General features: G+C 42.5%; 1 protein-coding gene across 1 annotated transcript in view; it reads right to left on the bottom strand.

The window, feature by feature from the left end:
• csmd2 (CUB and Sushi multiple domains 2) overlaps positions 1–18,796 on the bottom strand; it is a 1,720,603-nt gene extending 1,701,807 nt beyond the window's left edge. The window contains exon 1 of the mRNA XM_080211135.1: positions 18,694–18,796. Coding sequence (XP_080067261.1) covers positions 18,694–18,796 — 103 coding nt within the window. The remainder of the gene's footprint in view (positions 1–18,693) is intronic.
• Between the last annotated feature and the right edge of the window lie 687 nt (positions 18,797–19,483).

Below are 19,483 nucleotides of genomic sequence, written 5' to 3'. Positions count from 1 at the left end.
CCTTTGTAATTTCTTGCAGGCTTGGGCAGAACAGGAGCCATAGCAAGCTGTGATACAACCAGAAAGGATGCTTTCTCTGTGCATTTGTAAAAGTTGGTGAGAGTTGTAGCAGACATGCTAAATTTCCAAGATCCAAGATGGTGCCAGAGTGTGGTAACTTCTCGCAAGCTGTGTTGAACATACACTCTATTTCTATCTTTTACTCCTGTTCTATACTTATAAAACTCTGCCTCTTTTAAACACTTCATGAGACTGTTATATCTGGCAAGGTCTCCTTTAATTCTCAATTCTATGGAATAGTTTGGAGAGGGGAATGGGACCTGATGCAGGATCTTCATGGAGACAAGTGCATGGGACTTCAAACAGTGAGTGGGTGAATCACCAAGTGGACTGCTGGTGAGGACAGATCCCCTGTTCGAGGAGACAGGGATGATGAAGACTTAAAGCCCAAAAAAATCACCAAACAGTACCATGCCATTAAGAATCCTTTTCAGTACGTTCAGAGAGTTGAGCAAAGGAGATGTTACTTAAAATGGACATTGGAAGATTCATCCTGGTGGGGCAGTGTGATCCTGTCAAGGCTGGGTGGGTCTTTGTATTTTACACGTGAATATACTTCAGTGGTGAGTATTGTATAATGCACAGACCGTGGTTTTCAATTATATTACGAGGTTCATATGGAACACCCTTTCTGTCATTTAGTGCATGAGTTTCCTATTAAGTAATGTTTAGTTTCTGCTGCTTTTAGCGTGTTTGTCACAGTAAAAATCCTCAAACGTGGAATTTTGTCGTGTGATTCTTTCATCTGGTCACTAGGAAACTCATATCTCTTCTTAATAATTATCAGTCTCTCGAGGGATCGTAATAATCAAGAGAAGATTGTATCTAACTAATGCATGCAGGTTACTAGACCTAAGAGAAGCTTACACATTGTGGAATGAGTCATTCTTTTTTAATTGACTTTGAACATAATCATGGCAAAACCGCCATTAATTTTGATATAACCATTTTGGCTTAGATTCAGGATTTACAAATCTTCCCTTTGTATTTGCATTAAGTAACTGCAAAATAACTTGCAGGGGCTTCTACTGCAGTGTCTGTTAGTCCTTCGTGTCACAAAAGAGACGAATATGCTTACTTATCCATGTTAATGCATTATTGTATTCTCAGAGGTGTTTCAATTTGTTCCTTCTCTAAGTTACCTACAACTATTAGGAACTCCAAAAGCATCAGGGGCAACAATAGAGCAGTTTACCCAATGTTCAGAATCTAATGAAGCAAATGACAAAAAAATTCTAACCTCAGGGAATCAAGCCTATGTTATTGGTACAGCTTTTACTGTATGCTGTTTAAATTCATTCCCCTCCTATCTGCATTATTTTATCCATGATAACTCAAGCATAACTGAAGCACAGTGTGCAAAGTTTTCATCCCACTGCACCACACCCATCTCTTCTCCCCTGCTTCAGACAGAAAATCCAAAGTCAAGGCAGTCATTTTTAGAAGTTTGGTTCACAGAGCAGGCAGTTCTTACAACTCTGCACACCTTGCCAAGGATCCACATTCCTGTTTCCTTCTCCACAGATCCTGCCGAGTCCAGAGTATTTCCAGAAGTTCCTATTTTTATTTCAGATTTCCAACAGCTGCAGTATTTTGCTTTTATCATTATAGATAAATGTCCAACAATCAAACTACACCAGAATTCACAGGTTTCAGGGTTTTCATGCAGAATCATAAAATAGGGTCTGTTGGATTTGCTTATAAATACTCCATACCAATTCTCTTTTCCACATAAAATAATGAAATTTGTTATCAGAGTAAATGCAAGAATCATCAGTACAACAACCATTTAGTTTGGGGTGGCACGGTGGCACAGAGTTTAGCACTGCTGCCTCACAGCACCAGGGACCCAGGTTAAATTCTGGCTTCGGGTCACTGTCTGTGTGGAGTTTGCACTTTTTGCCATGTCTGCATGGATTTGCTCCAGTTGCTCTGGTTTCCTCGCACAGTCCAAAGATGTCCAGGTTGCGTTGATTGGCCATGCTAAATTGCCCCTTAATGCCAGAGGGGTTAGGAGGGTAAATATGAAGGGTTACAGAGATAGGACCTGTGTGGGTTTTTTTTGGTGCAGGCTTGATGGGTCAGATGGCCTCCTTCTGCACTATAGAATTAACAGCAGTTAGCATCCATGAAGCAGGAGAATTGCCAATCCAACTGAACCATACCCTGCCCTATTATATGGAGTCCTTTCAATGTATCTTCGATTAAGTTTCACATTGAATATTATAAATTAAAATGTGGGAATAGAACAAAGGACACAGTTTCAAACTGGAGAAAGGTGCATTTAGAATTTATAGGGAAATTCCGCTTCACACAAAGAGTGATGAATGTGTGCAATGACACAAAAACACCAAAGGAAGCCAAAATCCTCAAATACTTTAAGAAATTATTGTAAGCCGTTGCCACTGATTGAAAGGCCTTCTTCAGCAATTGATATATTGTGGAACACAGCAGATGTACACAATGTATGTCATTGCAATAGTCAATCCCTTGTAAAAGTTGATGTCTGACCTGCCACCCCTGCTCAGTTCACTGCACCACCTTGTATCCAAAGTAACACAATGGCAATCAAGATGGGCAGTGCGGTGACCTCACAGTGTCAGGGACCCGAGCTCATTTCCCAGCTTGGGTCACTGTCTGTGCAGGGTCTTCTCATTCCCCCAGTGTCTGTGTGGTTTCCACTGGGTGCTCCGGTTTGCTCCCACAGTCCGAAAGACATGCTGGTTAGGTGCATTAGCCATGCTAAATTCTTCCTCAGTGCCCCCAAACAGGTGCCAGATTGTGGCAGCTAGGGGATTTTAAAGGTGGCTTAATTACAATGCTAATGCTACTTGTGACACTAATAAATAAACTTTAATGTGACAATAATAAATCAAATCAAATTAAATGGTTCTTCCTCGTTGCCCTTCGACATAGCAAAGTCATGGCAGAAAATGTGTTTTGGAAATCCTTGAATAATCAAGGATGTTACCTGAATGAAAAGAAGCGAGCTTGCCTACAAACAACACTTGAAAAAGTAAAGACCTTTGGGATGTTCTGAAAATGTATAATATGTTTAATGAATGCACATTCATTTTCTAATTTGTCCAAAGTCATCTTGCTCACATTACCCAATTTATTTTTTTAAATCTATGATTACAAGGTATTGTTTTTTTTAAAAGCAAATGACACCAATTACAGCAGCTGATGATATTATGGTAGTCTTTTCACAATTCACATTTCAAGTGAAGTATTCCTTACTTATTCTAATGTAGGAGCACAAAAAAGTGCATCAATTTTACACTTGAATTTGAGGAAATTGACTTCCCTTTTCCAAATAGTTTCGAACAAAGAAAATTACAGCACAGATACAGGCTCTTCAGCTCTGTAAGTCTGCACTGACCATGCTGCTTGGCTTAATTAAAACCCCCTACCCTTCCAGGGACCATATCCCTCTATTCCCATCCTATTCACGTATTTGTCAAGGCGGCCCTTAAAAGTCACTACTGTATCTGCTTCCACTATCTCCCCCAGCAATGACTTCTAGGCACCCACCACCCTCTGTAAAAAATCAGTCTTGTACATCTACTTTAAACCTTGCCCCTCGCACTTAAAACCTGTGCCCCCTGATAATTGACTCTTACACTCTGGGAAAAAGCTTCTGACTATCCACTCTGTCCACGCCTCTCATAACCTTGTAGACTTCTGTCAGGTCGCCCCTCAACCTCCATCATTCCAGTGAGAACAAGCCAAGTTTCTCCAACCTCTCCTCATAGCTAATGCCCTCCATACTAAGCAACATCCTGGTAAATCTTTTCTGTACCCTCTCCAAAGCCTCCACATCCTTCTGGTAGTGTGGCGACCAGAATTGAACACTATATTCCAAGTGCGGCCCAACAAAGGTTCTATAAAGCTGCAACATGACTTGTCAATTTTTAAACTCAGTGCCCTGGCCAATGAAGGCAAGCATGCTGTATGCCTTCTTGACTACCTTCTCCACCTGCATTGCCACTTCCAGTGACCTGTGCACCTGTATATCCAGATCCCTTTGCTTGTCAATACTCTTAAGGGTTCTGCCATTTACTGTACATTTCCCATCTGTATTAGACATTCCAAAATACATTACCCCACATTTGTCCTGATTAAACTCCACTTGCTGTCTCTCTGCCTGAGTCTCTAACTGATCTATATCCTGCTGTATCCTCTGATGGTCCTCATCGCTATCCGCAAATCCACCAACCTTTGTGTCATCCGCAAACTTACTAATCAAGCCAATTACATTTTCCTCCAAATTATTTATATGTATTACAAACAGCAAAGTTCCCAGCACTGATCCCCGAGGAACGCCACTTATCACAGCCCTCCATTCAGAAATACGCCCTTCTACTGCTACCCTCTGTCTTTTTTGACCAAGCCAGTTTTGTATCCACCTTGCCAGCTCACCTCTGATCCCATGTAACTTCACGTTCTGCAGCAGTCTGCCATGAGGGAGCTGGTCAAAGGCCTTGCTGAAGTCCATGAAGACAACATCCACTGCCCTATTCTCATCAATCATCTTCGTCACTTCCTCAAAAAACTCAATCATGTTTGTGAGACACGACCTCCCCTTCACGAAACCATGTTGCCTCTCACTAATATGTCCACTTATTTCCAAGTGGGAATAAATCCTGTCTCGAAGAATTCCCTACCACTGATGTAAAGTTCACCGGCCTGTAATTTCCTGGACTTTTCTTGCTACTCTTCTTATACAAAGGGACAACATTGACTATTCTCCAATCCTCTGGAACTTCCCCTGTAAGAAGTCTCACAACACCAGGTTCAAGTCCAACAGGTTTATTTGTGGGATTACTATCAAATAAACCTGTTGGATTTTAACCTGGTGTTATGAGACTTCTTACTGTGTTCATCCCAGTCCAATGTCAGCATCTCTACATCATGACCTCCCCTATATCCAGTGAGGATAGAAAGATTTCTCTCCAAGCCCCAGCTATAGCCTCCTTGCTTTTCTCAGTGTTCTGGGGTATATCCCATCAGGCCCTGGGGGACTTGTTCTATCTTAATATTTCTCAAGAACCCCAATACCTACTCCTTTTTGATCTCAACATGACTCAAACTATCTACACATCCTTTCCCAGACTCATCGTCCACCAAGTCCTTCTCTTTGGCGAATACTGACACAAAGTACTCATTTAATACCTCAACCATTTCCTCTGGTTCCATGCATAGATTCCCTCCTTTGTCCGTGAGTGGCCAACCCTCTCCCTGGCAACCCTCTTGCTCTTTATATAAGTATAAAAAGCCCTGGGATTTTCCTTAATCCTGCTGGCCAATGCTTTTTCGTGATCCCTTTTAGCCCTCCTTACTCCTTGCTTAAGTTTCTTCTTACTTTCCTTGTATTCCACACTTGCTTCGTGCATTCCCAGCCTTCCAACTTTGACAAATGCTTCCTTTTTCTCTTTAATCAGGCTCAAAATATCTCTCGTTATCCAAGGTTCCCAAAACTTTCCATAGTTGTCCTTCATCCTTACAGGAATGTGACAGACCTGAATCCCAGTCACTTGAAAGCCTCCCACACCCCAGATGTTGATTTGCCCTCAAACATCTGCCCTCAATCTACATTCTTCAGTTCTAACCTAATATTGTTGTCATCAGCTTTCCCCCAATTTAACACCTTAACTTGAGGACATTTATCTTACTTTTTAATCTTACTTTTAATTTAAACAATGCCTTCTCTTAGCAACCAGAGCCTTATAAAGAAACCATCATTAATAATACATTATGAAGTTGACATTGGCATTTAAACAATATCTTGGGTTTATGTACGAATTCAAAGTAACATAACATTGCAATACCTTCTGAATTTCTAACTGATAATTTTGAAATCGAATCGCTTCCTTAGAATAACACTCCATGGCTGGTTCAAAATTGTTGTGAAGTATGCGGATGGATGTAGTTATCATGTAGCATGGCTTTCATGTGTGGCCAGGTCATTTGCTTTACACGCAAAGCAGCATAGGAATGAAGCTGCGAGCTGTCAGGATCAGTCAGTAAGCTATCAGGTGACATGCCACCATGCAGAAAAAGGTGTGGTTGGTGCACTTATGGTAGAATCATAGCACCATAGAATTCCTACAGTGCAGAAGAGGCCATTTGGCCCATCAGGTCTGCACCAACTCTGACAGAGTATCTTACCGAGGCCCTCTCCCCAGCTCTATACCTGGAAACACACACATTTGCCTTGGCTAATCCATCTAAACTACACATCTTGGGACACTAAGGGGTAATTTAGCGCAGCCAATCTGCCTAACCTGCACGTGTTTGGACTGCAGGAAAAGAACCAGAGCTCCCGAAAGAAACCCACGCAGACATGGGGAGAAATGCAAACTCTGTACAGAAAGTCACCCAAGGCTGGAATTGAATTCAGTCTCTGGTGCTGTGAGGCAGTGGTGTTAATCACTGTGCCACCGTGGAGCTACATCTCTATCCATTCTCAATTCTGTCCATAGCCTTATAAACAGGACCAGGCCCCTGGAACAGTGGCCTGTTAACAACACATTTCTACAAAATGTAACCCAAAATTCAATGACACTTCCACAACCTAAAGCAACTGTTCAAAATAACCTCCAGACTGTCTGCACTCAGTCTTGTTGCTATGGTGATCTAGCCTCGTCCATGTGGGCTTTTATAATGTGTCATTTTAAGAGTCTTTTTGCTTCAGTTACGCTGGAGCCAATCTGGTATCAAGTTTTCATTGCTTATGAATTTTCAAGTGACCAGCGTGACTTACTTTGGTCATTGGCAATATGCTATTTTTCCCCCGGTAACCACTGCTTATATGCCTAGTCTTCTGTGTCACAAAACATACACACTCAAACATTTCGAGGATGTTGTCAATCTTGATTTACATCATGCAATACACCAACATGATTTTACACACACTGAATATATAGGGCGGAATTTTCTTATCTCCACACAGAGTGCTGGCTGATGCAGGAAGACCAACTGTAAACTGCAGAGCCTGGTATTCCGCCCAAATAATCCAGCAGAAAAAATCTGGAGGCGTGACCCACACCATCGCGCTGGCAGTGGCGGGGTGAGTTTTGAAAAAGCTGGCAGCTGGAATCCCAGAATCATTTTTAATGGACGCCCCAGTCTCTGATATAAAACACAGGAATCCCCTCCCAATGAACATGGAAACTCGGTATCGAGTTCCCACCCCCCTCACCAACATAGGAGAGCTTCCCCACAGATGCGAGGGCCCTCAATATTACATTGTGCAATCATGTACAAGGGGAATGCCTCAACTGGTAAGGGGAACCCTCCCCCAACAATGCAGCTCCCCAGATGATCACGCTGGTACTGTTCCCTGATACTGCCTGGGCACATCCTTCTCCCCCACTCTATCTGTGGGCCCCCAGTGGGCTACCTTCGCCCTTTCCCATTTTTGAAACGCAGTTGTAAACTTCACCAATGTAATGTCACACCGGCGAGAGGGAGCATTCCAAATGTGGTCAGATGACATAGTGGGGAAGCCCACTAATTGTATTAAAACTTTATTGAAATCAGGTTCCTGACTTTCCAGAGGGGAGCCTCATTACTTCAGTGGGGAAGGGAAGGGAGAATCGGAAAATGAGGCATCGCTGGTGCAATTCTCAATCCGAGTCTTATGGGATTTTGCGCTCATGTCGCAAAATCGCGGTGATGGCAAGTAGCCATAAATGGCCAAATATCACAGGGCCTTGTCAGGTTCACCCAAACACCCTGCAAAGGATACTGGAATGTTTGGCTTTTTATCTATGCTCACTGAACCACATCTTAAACTGATAATCCCAGAGGCAAAATTCTCGCTGAGTCACCATTTGCAAATAAATGAAGTTTGCCTCAAGATAAATAAGATCCAGATTGATTCCAATGACTTAAATATCACCTGCAAGGCATAAGTTGTGCATCACCAAACAGCTGAATTCCTTTGCATTTGTTGAGGCTATAATATTGCTTGAGATTACCTGCATGTTAAAACTGACACTGTTCAGCTCTTCCAGAATCTGAAAAATGTTTCGAGACTTTTTTTCAAAAAATATACTTCATTCATTACATTACAGGACACTACAATCATTCCAAAATGACCAACACAAAAAGCAATAATATTCAGGTTATTTACATGCGCTAAGTAACACTCTGAGATGCTTCAGTACAGTAAAGGAAATGTTTTAGACATTTTACAATGGCCTTACAAATGTTGCAAGGTTATGTTAAAGGCTGACTACATCGAAGAAGTTGCACCCCAAATTGCTTCACTACATGTGATATTTACTGGATGCATTCAGTGAGTCATTTGGCCTGAGGAGATTCTGCTCCTCTTGACTCACTGTGGTTGAAATGTTTTCATTGAATGCCACAGTATAGAAGGTGGTCATTTGGCCCATCGAGTCTGCACTGATCATAATCTCACCCAGGCCCTTTCCCCACAGCCCCATGTATTTACCCTAGCTAGTCCCCCTGACACAAACGGACAATTTAGCAGGGCCAATCCACCTAGCCCACATATCTTTGGGCTGTGGGAGGAAACAGGAGCACCCAGACAAAACCCACATATGTCCATGGGAGGACATGAGTCCTGCAAACTCCACATAGATAGTGACCCCAGCCAGAAATCGAACCCACGTTCCCAGTGCTGTGAGGCAGCAGTGCTAACCATTGTGCCATCGTGCTGTCTTAGACAGCAATCTTCCCCATTGCGACTTGATAGCAGCTGCCCTGAGCTTTAGTGTCCCTCAGCTCTTAGTTCTGCGCACTTGAATGTGCCAGCCTGCAACACTCGGTCGGTGACAACTCCTTGCACTGGAAGACCAATAAGTTAAAAATGCAGCATGGTTCTGTGTGTTCCCATTCTCTCTGCACACACTGTTAGTGGATGAGCTTGCCAACTCTCCAGGTCAATCCACCTCCCGTATGTCAGACCAACCCACCTTTTATCTATACAGTGACCTCCTTCAATGAAAAGAAAACAAGGCGCCTCTCATTTTCACAAGCTTTCTCCAAGTTTGTTTGGTCTTGCTGAGACAATTGTTGTGAATTAAAAGTCGTTTTATAGAAACAATTCATCCCCGACTTGGATCTTGGTTAAAACCATCCAAGCCCATTATCGTCAATGATGTTATTTTTATGTTAATTTAATTGAGTATTTACAGGAGTTTTGGACTGGCAACGTCATGCGGATAGTGCATCTATAACTGAGCTGGGGCCATAGTGCAAATGAGCCTCTGAGGGGAACTTGAGCAAAAAAAGTAAGGAGACTTTTCTCGTCAGTCTGCGTTAGATTCACATGTAAATTCCTGTAATGAAAGGCCATTGTCTATCATCTGTGCTACTCAAATCCCTTGAATGATTAGGTTACTAAGCATGCAATCTTCACTGCTTAAATGCTTACATTTGTATTCAAATCCTCCACCACACCTCATTCAGCAATATTCATGATTCTAAAAACGAACAAAAAATAATTGCCATGGTTTAAATTGCTGTCTCTGAAGTTGTTAAAAGAGATGCTTTTATATATATAAAAGAACGCTTCATTGTAATTTCTGTTGTCATGGTTCAACAAAGCTATTCAGGGTTTGCTATAGATGCAAATATTACACAAGGAAAGGCTGAAAGAGGAAAGAAACATCCCAGACAGGCTTACTGTTTCAGTGCCCAATTTTCTGCCCCCTCTGTTTTTCCTTTTACAGCATAATATGGCAAAAGCACTGAAAGAGATCCCACCTTGGAGCAAAGCAAACTTGAATACAATGACGTATTATCATCTCCTTCTTCTTGGATTGACTTTCCATTTGGATAATGGTGTACTTTGCATGCATTGCAATGTCACCGGCTAAAGGATTAGACTGGCTTTGAATCATAGACTCCCTACAGAGCAGATAGAGGCCATTCAGCCCATCGAGGCTGCAAGACTCTCCCAGACAGAATCTTACCCAGACCCTGTCCCACTAATCCCCCTAAACCTACACATCTTGAGACACACATGGTCAATCTACCCTAACCGACACATTTTGGGTTCACAAGCAAGAGTCAAAGAAAGGTTTGTTACAATCCCAGTTGATATTATAACTGGACAGGGAGATTCCAGAATGGAGCCCTGCCTCAAAAGACCATAACTTTTACTTATTTTTATAAAACATGGTGGAACAGAGTCACAGAACCGCTAATTAGCTTTAGCAACAAGAAAAACAAACACTTACCAAACATGAGAAGTTGGATTATGATGCAATACTCCTTTACTCCCCCCTCAGCTTCATAAATACACACAGATTTTAAGCTTAACATGAATACAAAAGTGCCTGTTAAACAACAATGCCCACATTGACACAAAGTCTCTTTAAGCGCATAGATTCACTATGGTCAAATACACACTTCACTCTGAACCCAAGTTAGTGTCTATGGATTTTTCTTCAGAATTCCCCCAGGTGACTTTAGGTGATTGTCACGAGAGTTTCCAAAGCCCACTCCCAAAACATGCTTTAAAATCTTCTGTCATCATAATGCTTTCCCTTGGCAGTTTGCATTATGAAATCCAGTCCAGGTTTTTACAAATTACTCTTTTAAACAAAGCTTCCATTCCACTTTTAACACTGGATCCAGTCCAGGCTCTATATCACCCACTTTAGGATTTTTGACTTCAAGGCTTTCAAACAAACTGCCCAGCCACAGTCAGGTTAGGCGGATTGGCCATACTAAATTGCCCCTTCGTGTCAGGAGGACTAGATAGGGTAAATGCATGGGGTTATGGGCATAGGGTCTGGGTGGGATTGTTGTCAGTACAGCTTCGATGGACTGAATGTCCTCCTTCTAGGATTAATATTATTCACCCCCACAAATGTTCAAATGCTTAAAGCTGGCTGTGTATTTTGCAAGAGGTTGGATATAGAATAATCTATCTCACTACTTATCATCCAGCACCAATTTTCAATTAGAATTTTAGTAAAGGTAACAGAGTCCCTTCTGACCTCCACTCTGAGCCTGGGATGTTATATGAAATTCATGCTGACAGCAGCCTTTCTCCTCCAATTGTATTCTTTATCGGGATCTGCAAGCTATTCCTCAAAGTTGGTTGAGGTTTTACTGCGTTGTAACGTAATGTTTAATGAGCTGTACTTGCTGTCTTTCCCATCACAGAACTTAGAGCAGCACTGGCTGAAGAGATTAAGTACATCATCAATTTCTAATAAAAGCCGTATTGCACAATCCATATGTTCCAGCTGATACCTCAAGTTGCTAATGATCTTCACCAAGAAATCAGATTCAGGAAGGAAAATAAAAGTTTCTGAATATTAATTGGCCTGAGGTGACATTCTGAATCTGTCAACGGGAATCATTTAAACCCCCAGAGGATCGATGGAACAGCGCTGGGAAGGTTAAACTATTAAACTTAGGAAATCCAATCTCAAGCAGCTACAAACACACCTAGTTCCAGTTGTGGATGAGGAACTGGCTTCTAACAGGTAAGCTAATAACTGTAATATTGCACACCTCAGATTTTATGAATTCAGACTGGGTCCCTCAAGGCTGGGGACAGGTTGCAGCTGAGGAGAGCCATTAGATGCCAGGTCCAGAAAGTAAGTACTTTTCCAGCATGTCTTGTGGGTCAGGAGGTACAGGATTGTTGAATCAAACCTGTTGCGATGGGCCTCACACCTAAAACACAAGTTAGTTCCTTTGCACATGCATCATTGTAAATAAAAAATGAAGACATTGACCCTGATATTTCCAGGTCAGTGAGGCAGAATCAGAGGGGACAGACACCCAGGAATGTTGAGAGTGAAGGCCTATTGAATATAGGAAGATGTCATCATAAATTTTTATTCAATCTCTCACTGAGCAGTTGACCAGTTTGAAGGCTGCTGAGTGTATAAAACCTGTACTACAAGGCACTAGCAAGGGACTGCAGAAGATTGGTGGGGTGGTGGGGGCAGAGGAGGGTGGGGGGAGCGCAGATTATGATAGAATCTTATCATAATCTTTGAAGTTCCCCATTCCCCCTGCAATCAGCCAATTCCCTCGATCGTTCAGACTCCCAGATCCTGTAACTTCTCATTTCTTCGTTGTTATACTCTGAGCTCCTACCAGCCTATAATCTGCTCTCCACCCCCCCACCCCACCAATCTTCTGCACTCCCTTGCTAGTGCCTTGCCGAACAGGCTTTATACACTCAGCAGCCTTCAATCTGGTCAACTGCTGAGAGTGAGAGATTGGATAAAAATTTATGATGACATCTTGGTCTATTCAAGAGGCCTTCATTCCCAACATTCCTGGGTCTCTGTCCCCACTGTTTCTGCTTCACTAACCTGGAAATATCAGGGCCAACATCTTCATTTTTTTATTTACAATGATGCATGTGCAAAGGAGCTAACTTGTGTTTTAGGCTCTTTTCACAAAACTGTGCACATCTAGCATCTGTCTGGTTGCATTCTGTCTAACTGTGTCTAGATCACCGGAGCTTGAACCGACTGCTGGAGGGCTCCATCTCAAGCAATGTTTGCAAAAAAATGTAACGGGCAGAATTTTCCAAATAAAGTGGCACAGGTTCTGACTGAAAAAGTGGTGTGTTTCTCTCCATAAACCCAGCCACGTTTTCTCACCAGATCTTCTTACACAATATCAAAACAATTGCGGGGGGTGGGTTCATATAATCACTCTGTTTTTCTCCACGTAAGTAATAATCCTTCCTACCATTATTCCTACCAAAGTGGACCACCTCACACTTGCCAACATTAAATTCCATTTGCCATTTCCTGGCCCATTCGCCCAGCCTATCTAGATCCTTCTGCAGACTCTCCACACCCTCCGCACAATTTGCCGTTCCACCAATCTTGGTGTCATCAGCAAATTTCGACACCCTACACTCGGTTCCCTCCTCCAGATCATCTATATAAATAGTAAACAAAAAAGTTATTCAAGACCTCAGCCATATCCCCATCCCTTACCACTAAGTACCCCTTCTCATCCTCTAAGGGACCAACGTTCACCCTAGCCAGCCTCTTCCTTGTTATATACTTATAAAAACTCTTGCTATCCTTTTTTATATTAAGTGCTAGCCCAGCTTCATACTTTTTTGTTTCTGTCTTCACGGAGGAGGACGTGAATAATTTGCCGGGTGTTAGAGATGGAAAGGTGGTAGGACTGGAGGGTCTTAATGACATCATTGTTACTAGAGAGGCGGTGCGGCCAGAACGGGATTTGCACCCGCAGCGAACGGGCCGTCTAAATTCCACCCAACTCATCCCAATGTAAAGTCAAGAGGAGTAAGCATGCTCTTTCGATGTCTAGTGTCATGCCAAAGACTCGTCACATCCCACATGATCAATTCCCCCTCTCTCCCCATCAAACCTACTTTTCCCTTCCTCCCACAACCTACCATCAGTGTGTCAATTCAGAAGGGAGAGAAGTAAAACTAGAAATGGAAGGTCCTCCCTCTTGCAGCAAAACAAAGGATACAGTCATCCATTTCAGGAAGCGTAGTGGAGGACATGCCCCTGTCTACATCACGGGGGATGAAGTGGAAATGGTCAAGAGCTTCATGTTTCTAGGTGTCCAGATCATCAGCAACCTGTTCTGATCCCTCCATGCTGACACTATAGTTAAGAAAGTCCATCAACGCCTCTACTTTCTCAGGAGGCTAACTTTTACAGATGCCAGCACAGACAGCATTCTTTCTGGTTATATCACAGCTTGGTATGGTTCCTGCTCTGTCCAAGACCGCAAGAAACTACAAAGGCCCGTGAATGAAGCTGAGTCGGTCACGCAAACCAGTCACCCATCCACTGACTCCATCTACATTTCCTGCTGCCTCGGAAAAGCAGCCAGCATCATCAAAAGCACCACCCCCCCCCCCACTCCAGACATTCTCTCTTCCACCTTCTTCCGTCAGGAAAAAGATACAGCAATCGGATTTTTGAATGTACCTCTTGCATATCAAGTTATTCTTTCTCTGCACCCGAGCTGTCCTGTAACACTACACTCTGCATGCTCTCCTTTCTTCTCTATGAACGGTGTGCTTTGTCTGCATAGCACGCAAGAAACAATACTTTTCATTGTATGTGAATACATGTGACAATAATAAATCAAATCATTAGGCTGCTGTCCACAACTTAGTGGTGTTTAATTGAAATTTTCTTGACCAATAGCTATTTGAGGCCAAAATGTACTTGTTTCTTTTTTTCTTTCTGTGGTCCCACTATCTGGTATTAATACACTTTTATATCTATTTATTTATATTTTCATGACAGCGAAGTACATGATGAAGTACCAGAGAAATCAGTGTTGGCACCTCAACTATTTACAGCCAATACTTATGACTTGCATGAAGGAGCTGACTGTACTGTGGCCAAATTTGCTGAAAAGGGATAGGTAGATGGGAATTGAAGTTGTAAGGAGGGTACAAGGAGACTGCAAAAGATATAGATAGGTTAAATGAGTTGACAAAAAAAAGCAGATGGAGTACAATGTGAGTGAAATTACCCACTTTCCAAGAACAGTTGAAAGGTAGAACATTATTTAAATGGATAGAGATAGCTGCTGTATAGAGGGACTTGGGTGTCCTTATACATGATTCACAAAAAGTCAACATGCAGGTACAGTAAGTAATTAACATAGAACATAGACGTAGACATAGAAGGCATTAGGAAGGCAAGTTGGCTTTTATTACAAACGTGATGGAATAAGAAAGGTAGTCCAAAGATGAGTTTGGTTAGGAAGTCTCACGCTAAATTGTCCCTTAGTTCATAGATCATAGAAACCCTACAGTGCAGAAAGAGGCCATTTGGCCCATCGAGTCTGCACTGACCACAATCTCACCCAGACTCTACCCCCATACCCCTACATATTTACCTGCTAATTCCTCTAACCTACGCATCTCACGTCACTAAGGGACAATTTCAGTATGGCCAATCAACCTAACCTGGACATTTTTGGACTGTGGGACAAAACCGATGCACCCACAGGAAACCCACGCAGACACGAAGAGAATGTGCAAACAATACACAGACAGTGACCCAAGCCAGAGATCAAACCTAGGTCCCTGGAGCTGTGAAGCAGCAGTGCTAACCACTGTGTTACCATGCTGTCCATGAAGCTCTTGACTATTTCCATTGCATCCTGAAGATCTAGACAGGGGCATATCCTCCACTATGCTTTCTGAAATTGATGACTATATACACAACAACTTGTGCAGGTTAAGGAGATTAGTCATTGTAAACGTATGGGGCTACAGAGATATGATGGGGGAAAGGTTGTGGATAAGGTACTCCGTCAGAGAGAGTTGGTGCAGGCTCGATGAGTCAAAAGGCCTACTTCTGCACTGTAGGAATTCTATGATTCTAGTCTAGCTATATCTGTGTTATATCCGCCACCTCTCCCATCATCTCATTAATGGCATTGGATAGACCACACTAAGAGAAGTTTGCCAATTTACTTAGGGGGATATATTTGCTTTGGAAACTTTTCAGGGAATGTTCACAAATGATTCCTGCATTGAGGGTCTTTGTCTTATAAGAAAAGTTCGGGTAAGCTGGGCCTATATTCTTAGAGTTTGTAAAGGATGAGAAGTGGTTTTATTGAGACATAAGATTGTTGGGGAAATTTTCAAAATTAGGGGTCTCCTGTCTAATTTGGAGAGGAGAATTTTTTTTTCTCTCAAAGAGGAATGAATGGGGTGGCACAGTCGTTAGCACTGCTGCCTCAAAGCACCAGGGACCTGGATTCGATTTCCAGCTTGGGTCACTGTCTATGCAGAGTCTGCATACTCTCCCCATATCTGTGTGGGCTTCCTCTGGGTGCTCCAGTTTCCTCCCACAGTCTGAAAGATGTGCTGGTTAGGTGCATTGGCCATGCTAAATTCTCCCTCAATGTACCTGAACAGGTGCCGGAGTCTGCTGACTAGGGGATTTCCACTGTAACTTCATTATAGTATTAAATGTAAGCCTATTCATGACACTAACAAGTAAAATTTAAAAAACTTTAATGCTTGGAATTATCTTCCCCAGTATGCAGTGAAGGATAGACCTTTGAATATATTCAAAGGTCTGAGTTATGCAGATTTTTGATTGACAGAGGAGGTGTTATGGGAGGCAGTCAGGTTAAATGTGTTCTTATTGAATAACAGAGCAGGCTCAAGAGGCCAATTAATGTCCTGTTTCTTCTCCTACGTTCTGTGCCCTGATAAAACGGTTTCAGTCTGGCTTTGAAGGCTGAGTTGATAAAAAATAGCCCAAAGTGTAAACATGATCACACCACAAAATTAGTGTGAAAATCAGGAATTGGTTGTCAGCAAACAGCATCTGGATGACATTAAAAATAAGTAAATAACTGGCTTAGTTTCTACAGTCACATAAATACTTCTCTAAGTCTTGCCTTTTGCCAACTTTCATTGAAGCCTTGGGCTAAATATGGTCCTGAGGTCATGGATCATGGTTGTGGAATCCAAAATAAACAAACAAAAACTGGAGCTTTGAGTGTCTCACAGATCTCAATTAACACCTAACTGTTCACTCGAGGCTTGTAGGAACAAAGTATCCAGCCCCTCCCATTCTGACAAACAAGCATTGATCTGAAATCTTAATTCTGTTGCTCCGTCCATAGATGCTACCAGACCTGTTGAGTATTGTCGGCAGTTTCAGTTTTTACATCTGGCTTGTCATATGCCAGGGACAGAATTAACAGAATAGACTGCACTTTGCAATAATTAGTTTCTTGGATTAATAGATCCCAGTAGCAATTTGCAATCAATGTCTATCCCTTCCAAGATCTTTGTTTTCATAATTTTATGTCCACGTTCTCTTGACTGTTGTGTAAATCTGTAACTGATAAGATCCATCTTTACAAGGTCAAGGTGTTTCAAGAGGTTAAGTAAATTCAGCATTTCTGCTATGATTCTTACCAATTTTTATAGATGCACCATAGAAAGCAACCTTTGTAGATGTATCACAGCTTAGTATGGCTACTGCTCAGGCCAAGACCACAAGAAATTACAAAAGGTCATGAACAAAGCCCAATCCATCACGCGAACCAGCCTCCCGTCCATTGATTTTGTCTACACTTTTCGCTGCCTTGGAAAAGCAGCCAGCATAATCAAGGACCCCACACACTCTCGACATACTCGCTTCTACCTTCTTCCATCAGGAAAAAGAAACAAAAGTAACTCTAGCTATGCCTTCAGAATCCGCTACACCCTTGCTATGACTGTAACTTACATTCTGCATCCTCTCCTTTCCTTTTCCCCTATGTACTCTATGATCGGTATGTTCTATTTGTATAGCGTGCAAGAAACAATACTTCTCACTGTATACCAATACATGTGACAATAATAAATCAAATCAAATTGCATCCGATTCTCAGTCCTATCTTGCACCATCATCCAAACTGAAAAATTTATTCTTCGTTGAACAATTTCACTCTGTTGAGTTTTGTTTTAAATGTAAAAATATCTTTACTGTTTGTTGGTTCGTGTTTTTTATATCATGTGAGATTTTGTTTCACTCAATACATTTTATATCTGAATAATTTGGTTTAGAGGTTCTGTGATTTTATATTTTTAATGAAATGTGAGACTGTATTTCACATGAAACCATGTATTGTTAAAGAAAAAAATGAAAATAAATCTTCATTACAGTGGAAGAAACATCACTCTACTGCTTTAGGTCTCCACTGATGTGTTTATTCTCCACTGTGTTGTTTCCACCACCCTCTCATTAAACCATCAGCATCCTTTTGTTTTAGCCCGATCATAACCTGAGAATCAAGAATGGACATTTTTCCTGTTCATAACTGCCTAATACCTGAACAGTACAACAAAATGTAGAAAGTAGGATTTTAAAATCCAGTGGTCTCCCACACATTTCCTCAAAGGACAAACGTGAAAAGATTTCTCTAATATTTTAACCAGCGATTACGTCCGAATCATGCAGATGTTTGAATTTCTTCCATTCCCAAGGTCTGTGGCCAGTCCTAGTGTTACCCTATCTGTGATAACCCCTAGAAGCTTGCATGGGGAATCCTGATTAACCTTCTTGTCGGACTCATAGAATACAAGCTCCCTAATGATTGATAATTACCTTGCCAAGTGGAGCTCGTATACTGATCCCTTTATAAAGCAGGCCCCTGAGTAGGTCCATTATTGTATTGTCCCCATTGGGACCTGTTTGTGTTCACCACATGCTTGTGGTGTTTCTTTACTTTATAAAGCACCGTTCATTTACAGATGCCTCCTAGAGTTATTATGCTACCCAACATTCTTGTTGTCTATTTGTGAGGCAGCCAGGCTTTGGCATGCTTATTTTAATGGCAATTGCCATTATTCTCAGAATATTGAGCACATTTGATCACAATGCAACACTGGTGACAGAACACTAATTTCAGTTGAACTTGTCCAGCAGGGGGAACAGCCAGCTTGGGGCTAAGCCAGGCTTTAAAAATGAGCTCCATTGTGTCAGTGGGGGAGCGCAAATTGTGACTGGAATATCAAATTCTGGGTTTGTATAGTTGGCTTTTCAGACCATATTCATCAATTTTAATTGTTCGCCCTGATTCCAGCAGAATTCTGTGGTGTTTACCTTCTTGTGGAAATCTTTCCAAAATTTGTCTAAGTATCAGGTTCACACTGACGGCCGCGGTGAAGCGCTCCAGCTCCGCAGACCAGTTTTCCCTCCAGATCTTGAGCCTCTTGATCTAAAACAGGGGACGCCAAACTACTGCCCGGGGGCCGCATCCGGATCGGAGTTTGGAGACCGCTAATCTGAAACAACGAGTGGGCTGGGTTTATGCCATCAGCCTGGCAGGGTGGGGGCCTCAGAATCAGCAGGACCCACTTCCCAGAGATCGAGGACCATCTTTAAAGGGTGCCAGCTCGGAACAAAAAAACTCTGCCACCATGGAGTTTTCCCCCAACCCCCTGACAATCGTCACCAGCACTCCCTTCCCCCCCTCTGTCAGTTCAACCCTCTATGCCCCCTCCCCTCCCCACTACCACCACCACCCCACCACAATTAAATGAACCAGCCCCCATGGGGTTCCCTCCTGAAACTGGTACTGTACCAACTTGCCAGGGCAGAGTCTGGGCATGTCCATCCCCGACTGGGGGTGGGGTGTTATTTTTACACCTCTGCATTCCCGGAGGGATCCCCTCAACTGTTTCTCATTTGGCCAAACCTTAGAATCACAGAATCCTGCTGTGCACAAGGAAGCCATTCAGCCCATCGAATGTGCACCGACCACAATCCCATGCAGGCCGTATCCTCGTAACCTCATGCGCTTACCCTGGCTCATCCCCCTGACACTAAGGGGCAATTTAACACAGCCAATCCACTTAACCCGCGCATCTTTGGACTGTCGGAGGAAACCAGAGTAAGCCCACAGAGAGAATATGCAAACTCCACACAAACCGTGACCCAAGTGG

The sequence above is a fragment of the Carcharhinus amblyrhynchos genome, chromosome 24, assembly GCF_965287045.1.
Source record: "Carcharhinus amblyrhynchos chromosome 24, sCarAmb.v2.hapA, whole genome shotgun sequence".
Taxonomy (NCBI): domain Eukaryota; kingdom Metazoa; phylum Chordata; class Chondrichthyes; order Carcharhiniformes; family Carcharhinidae; genus Carcharhinus; species Carcharhinus amblyrhynchos.
This window is presented reverse-complemented; position numbering and strand designations above follow the sequence as displayed.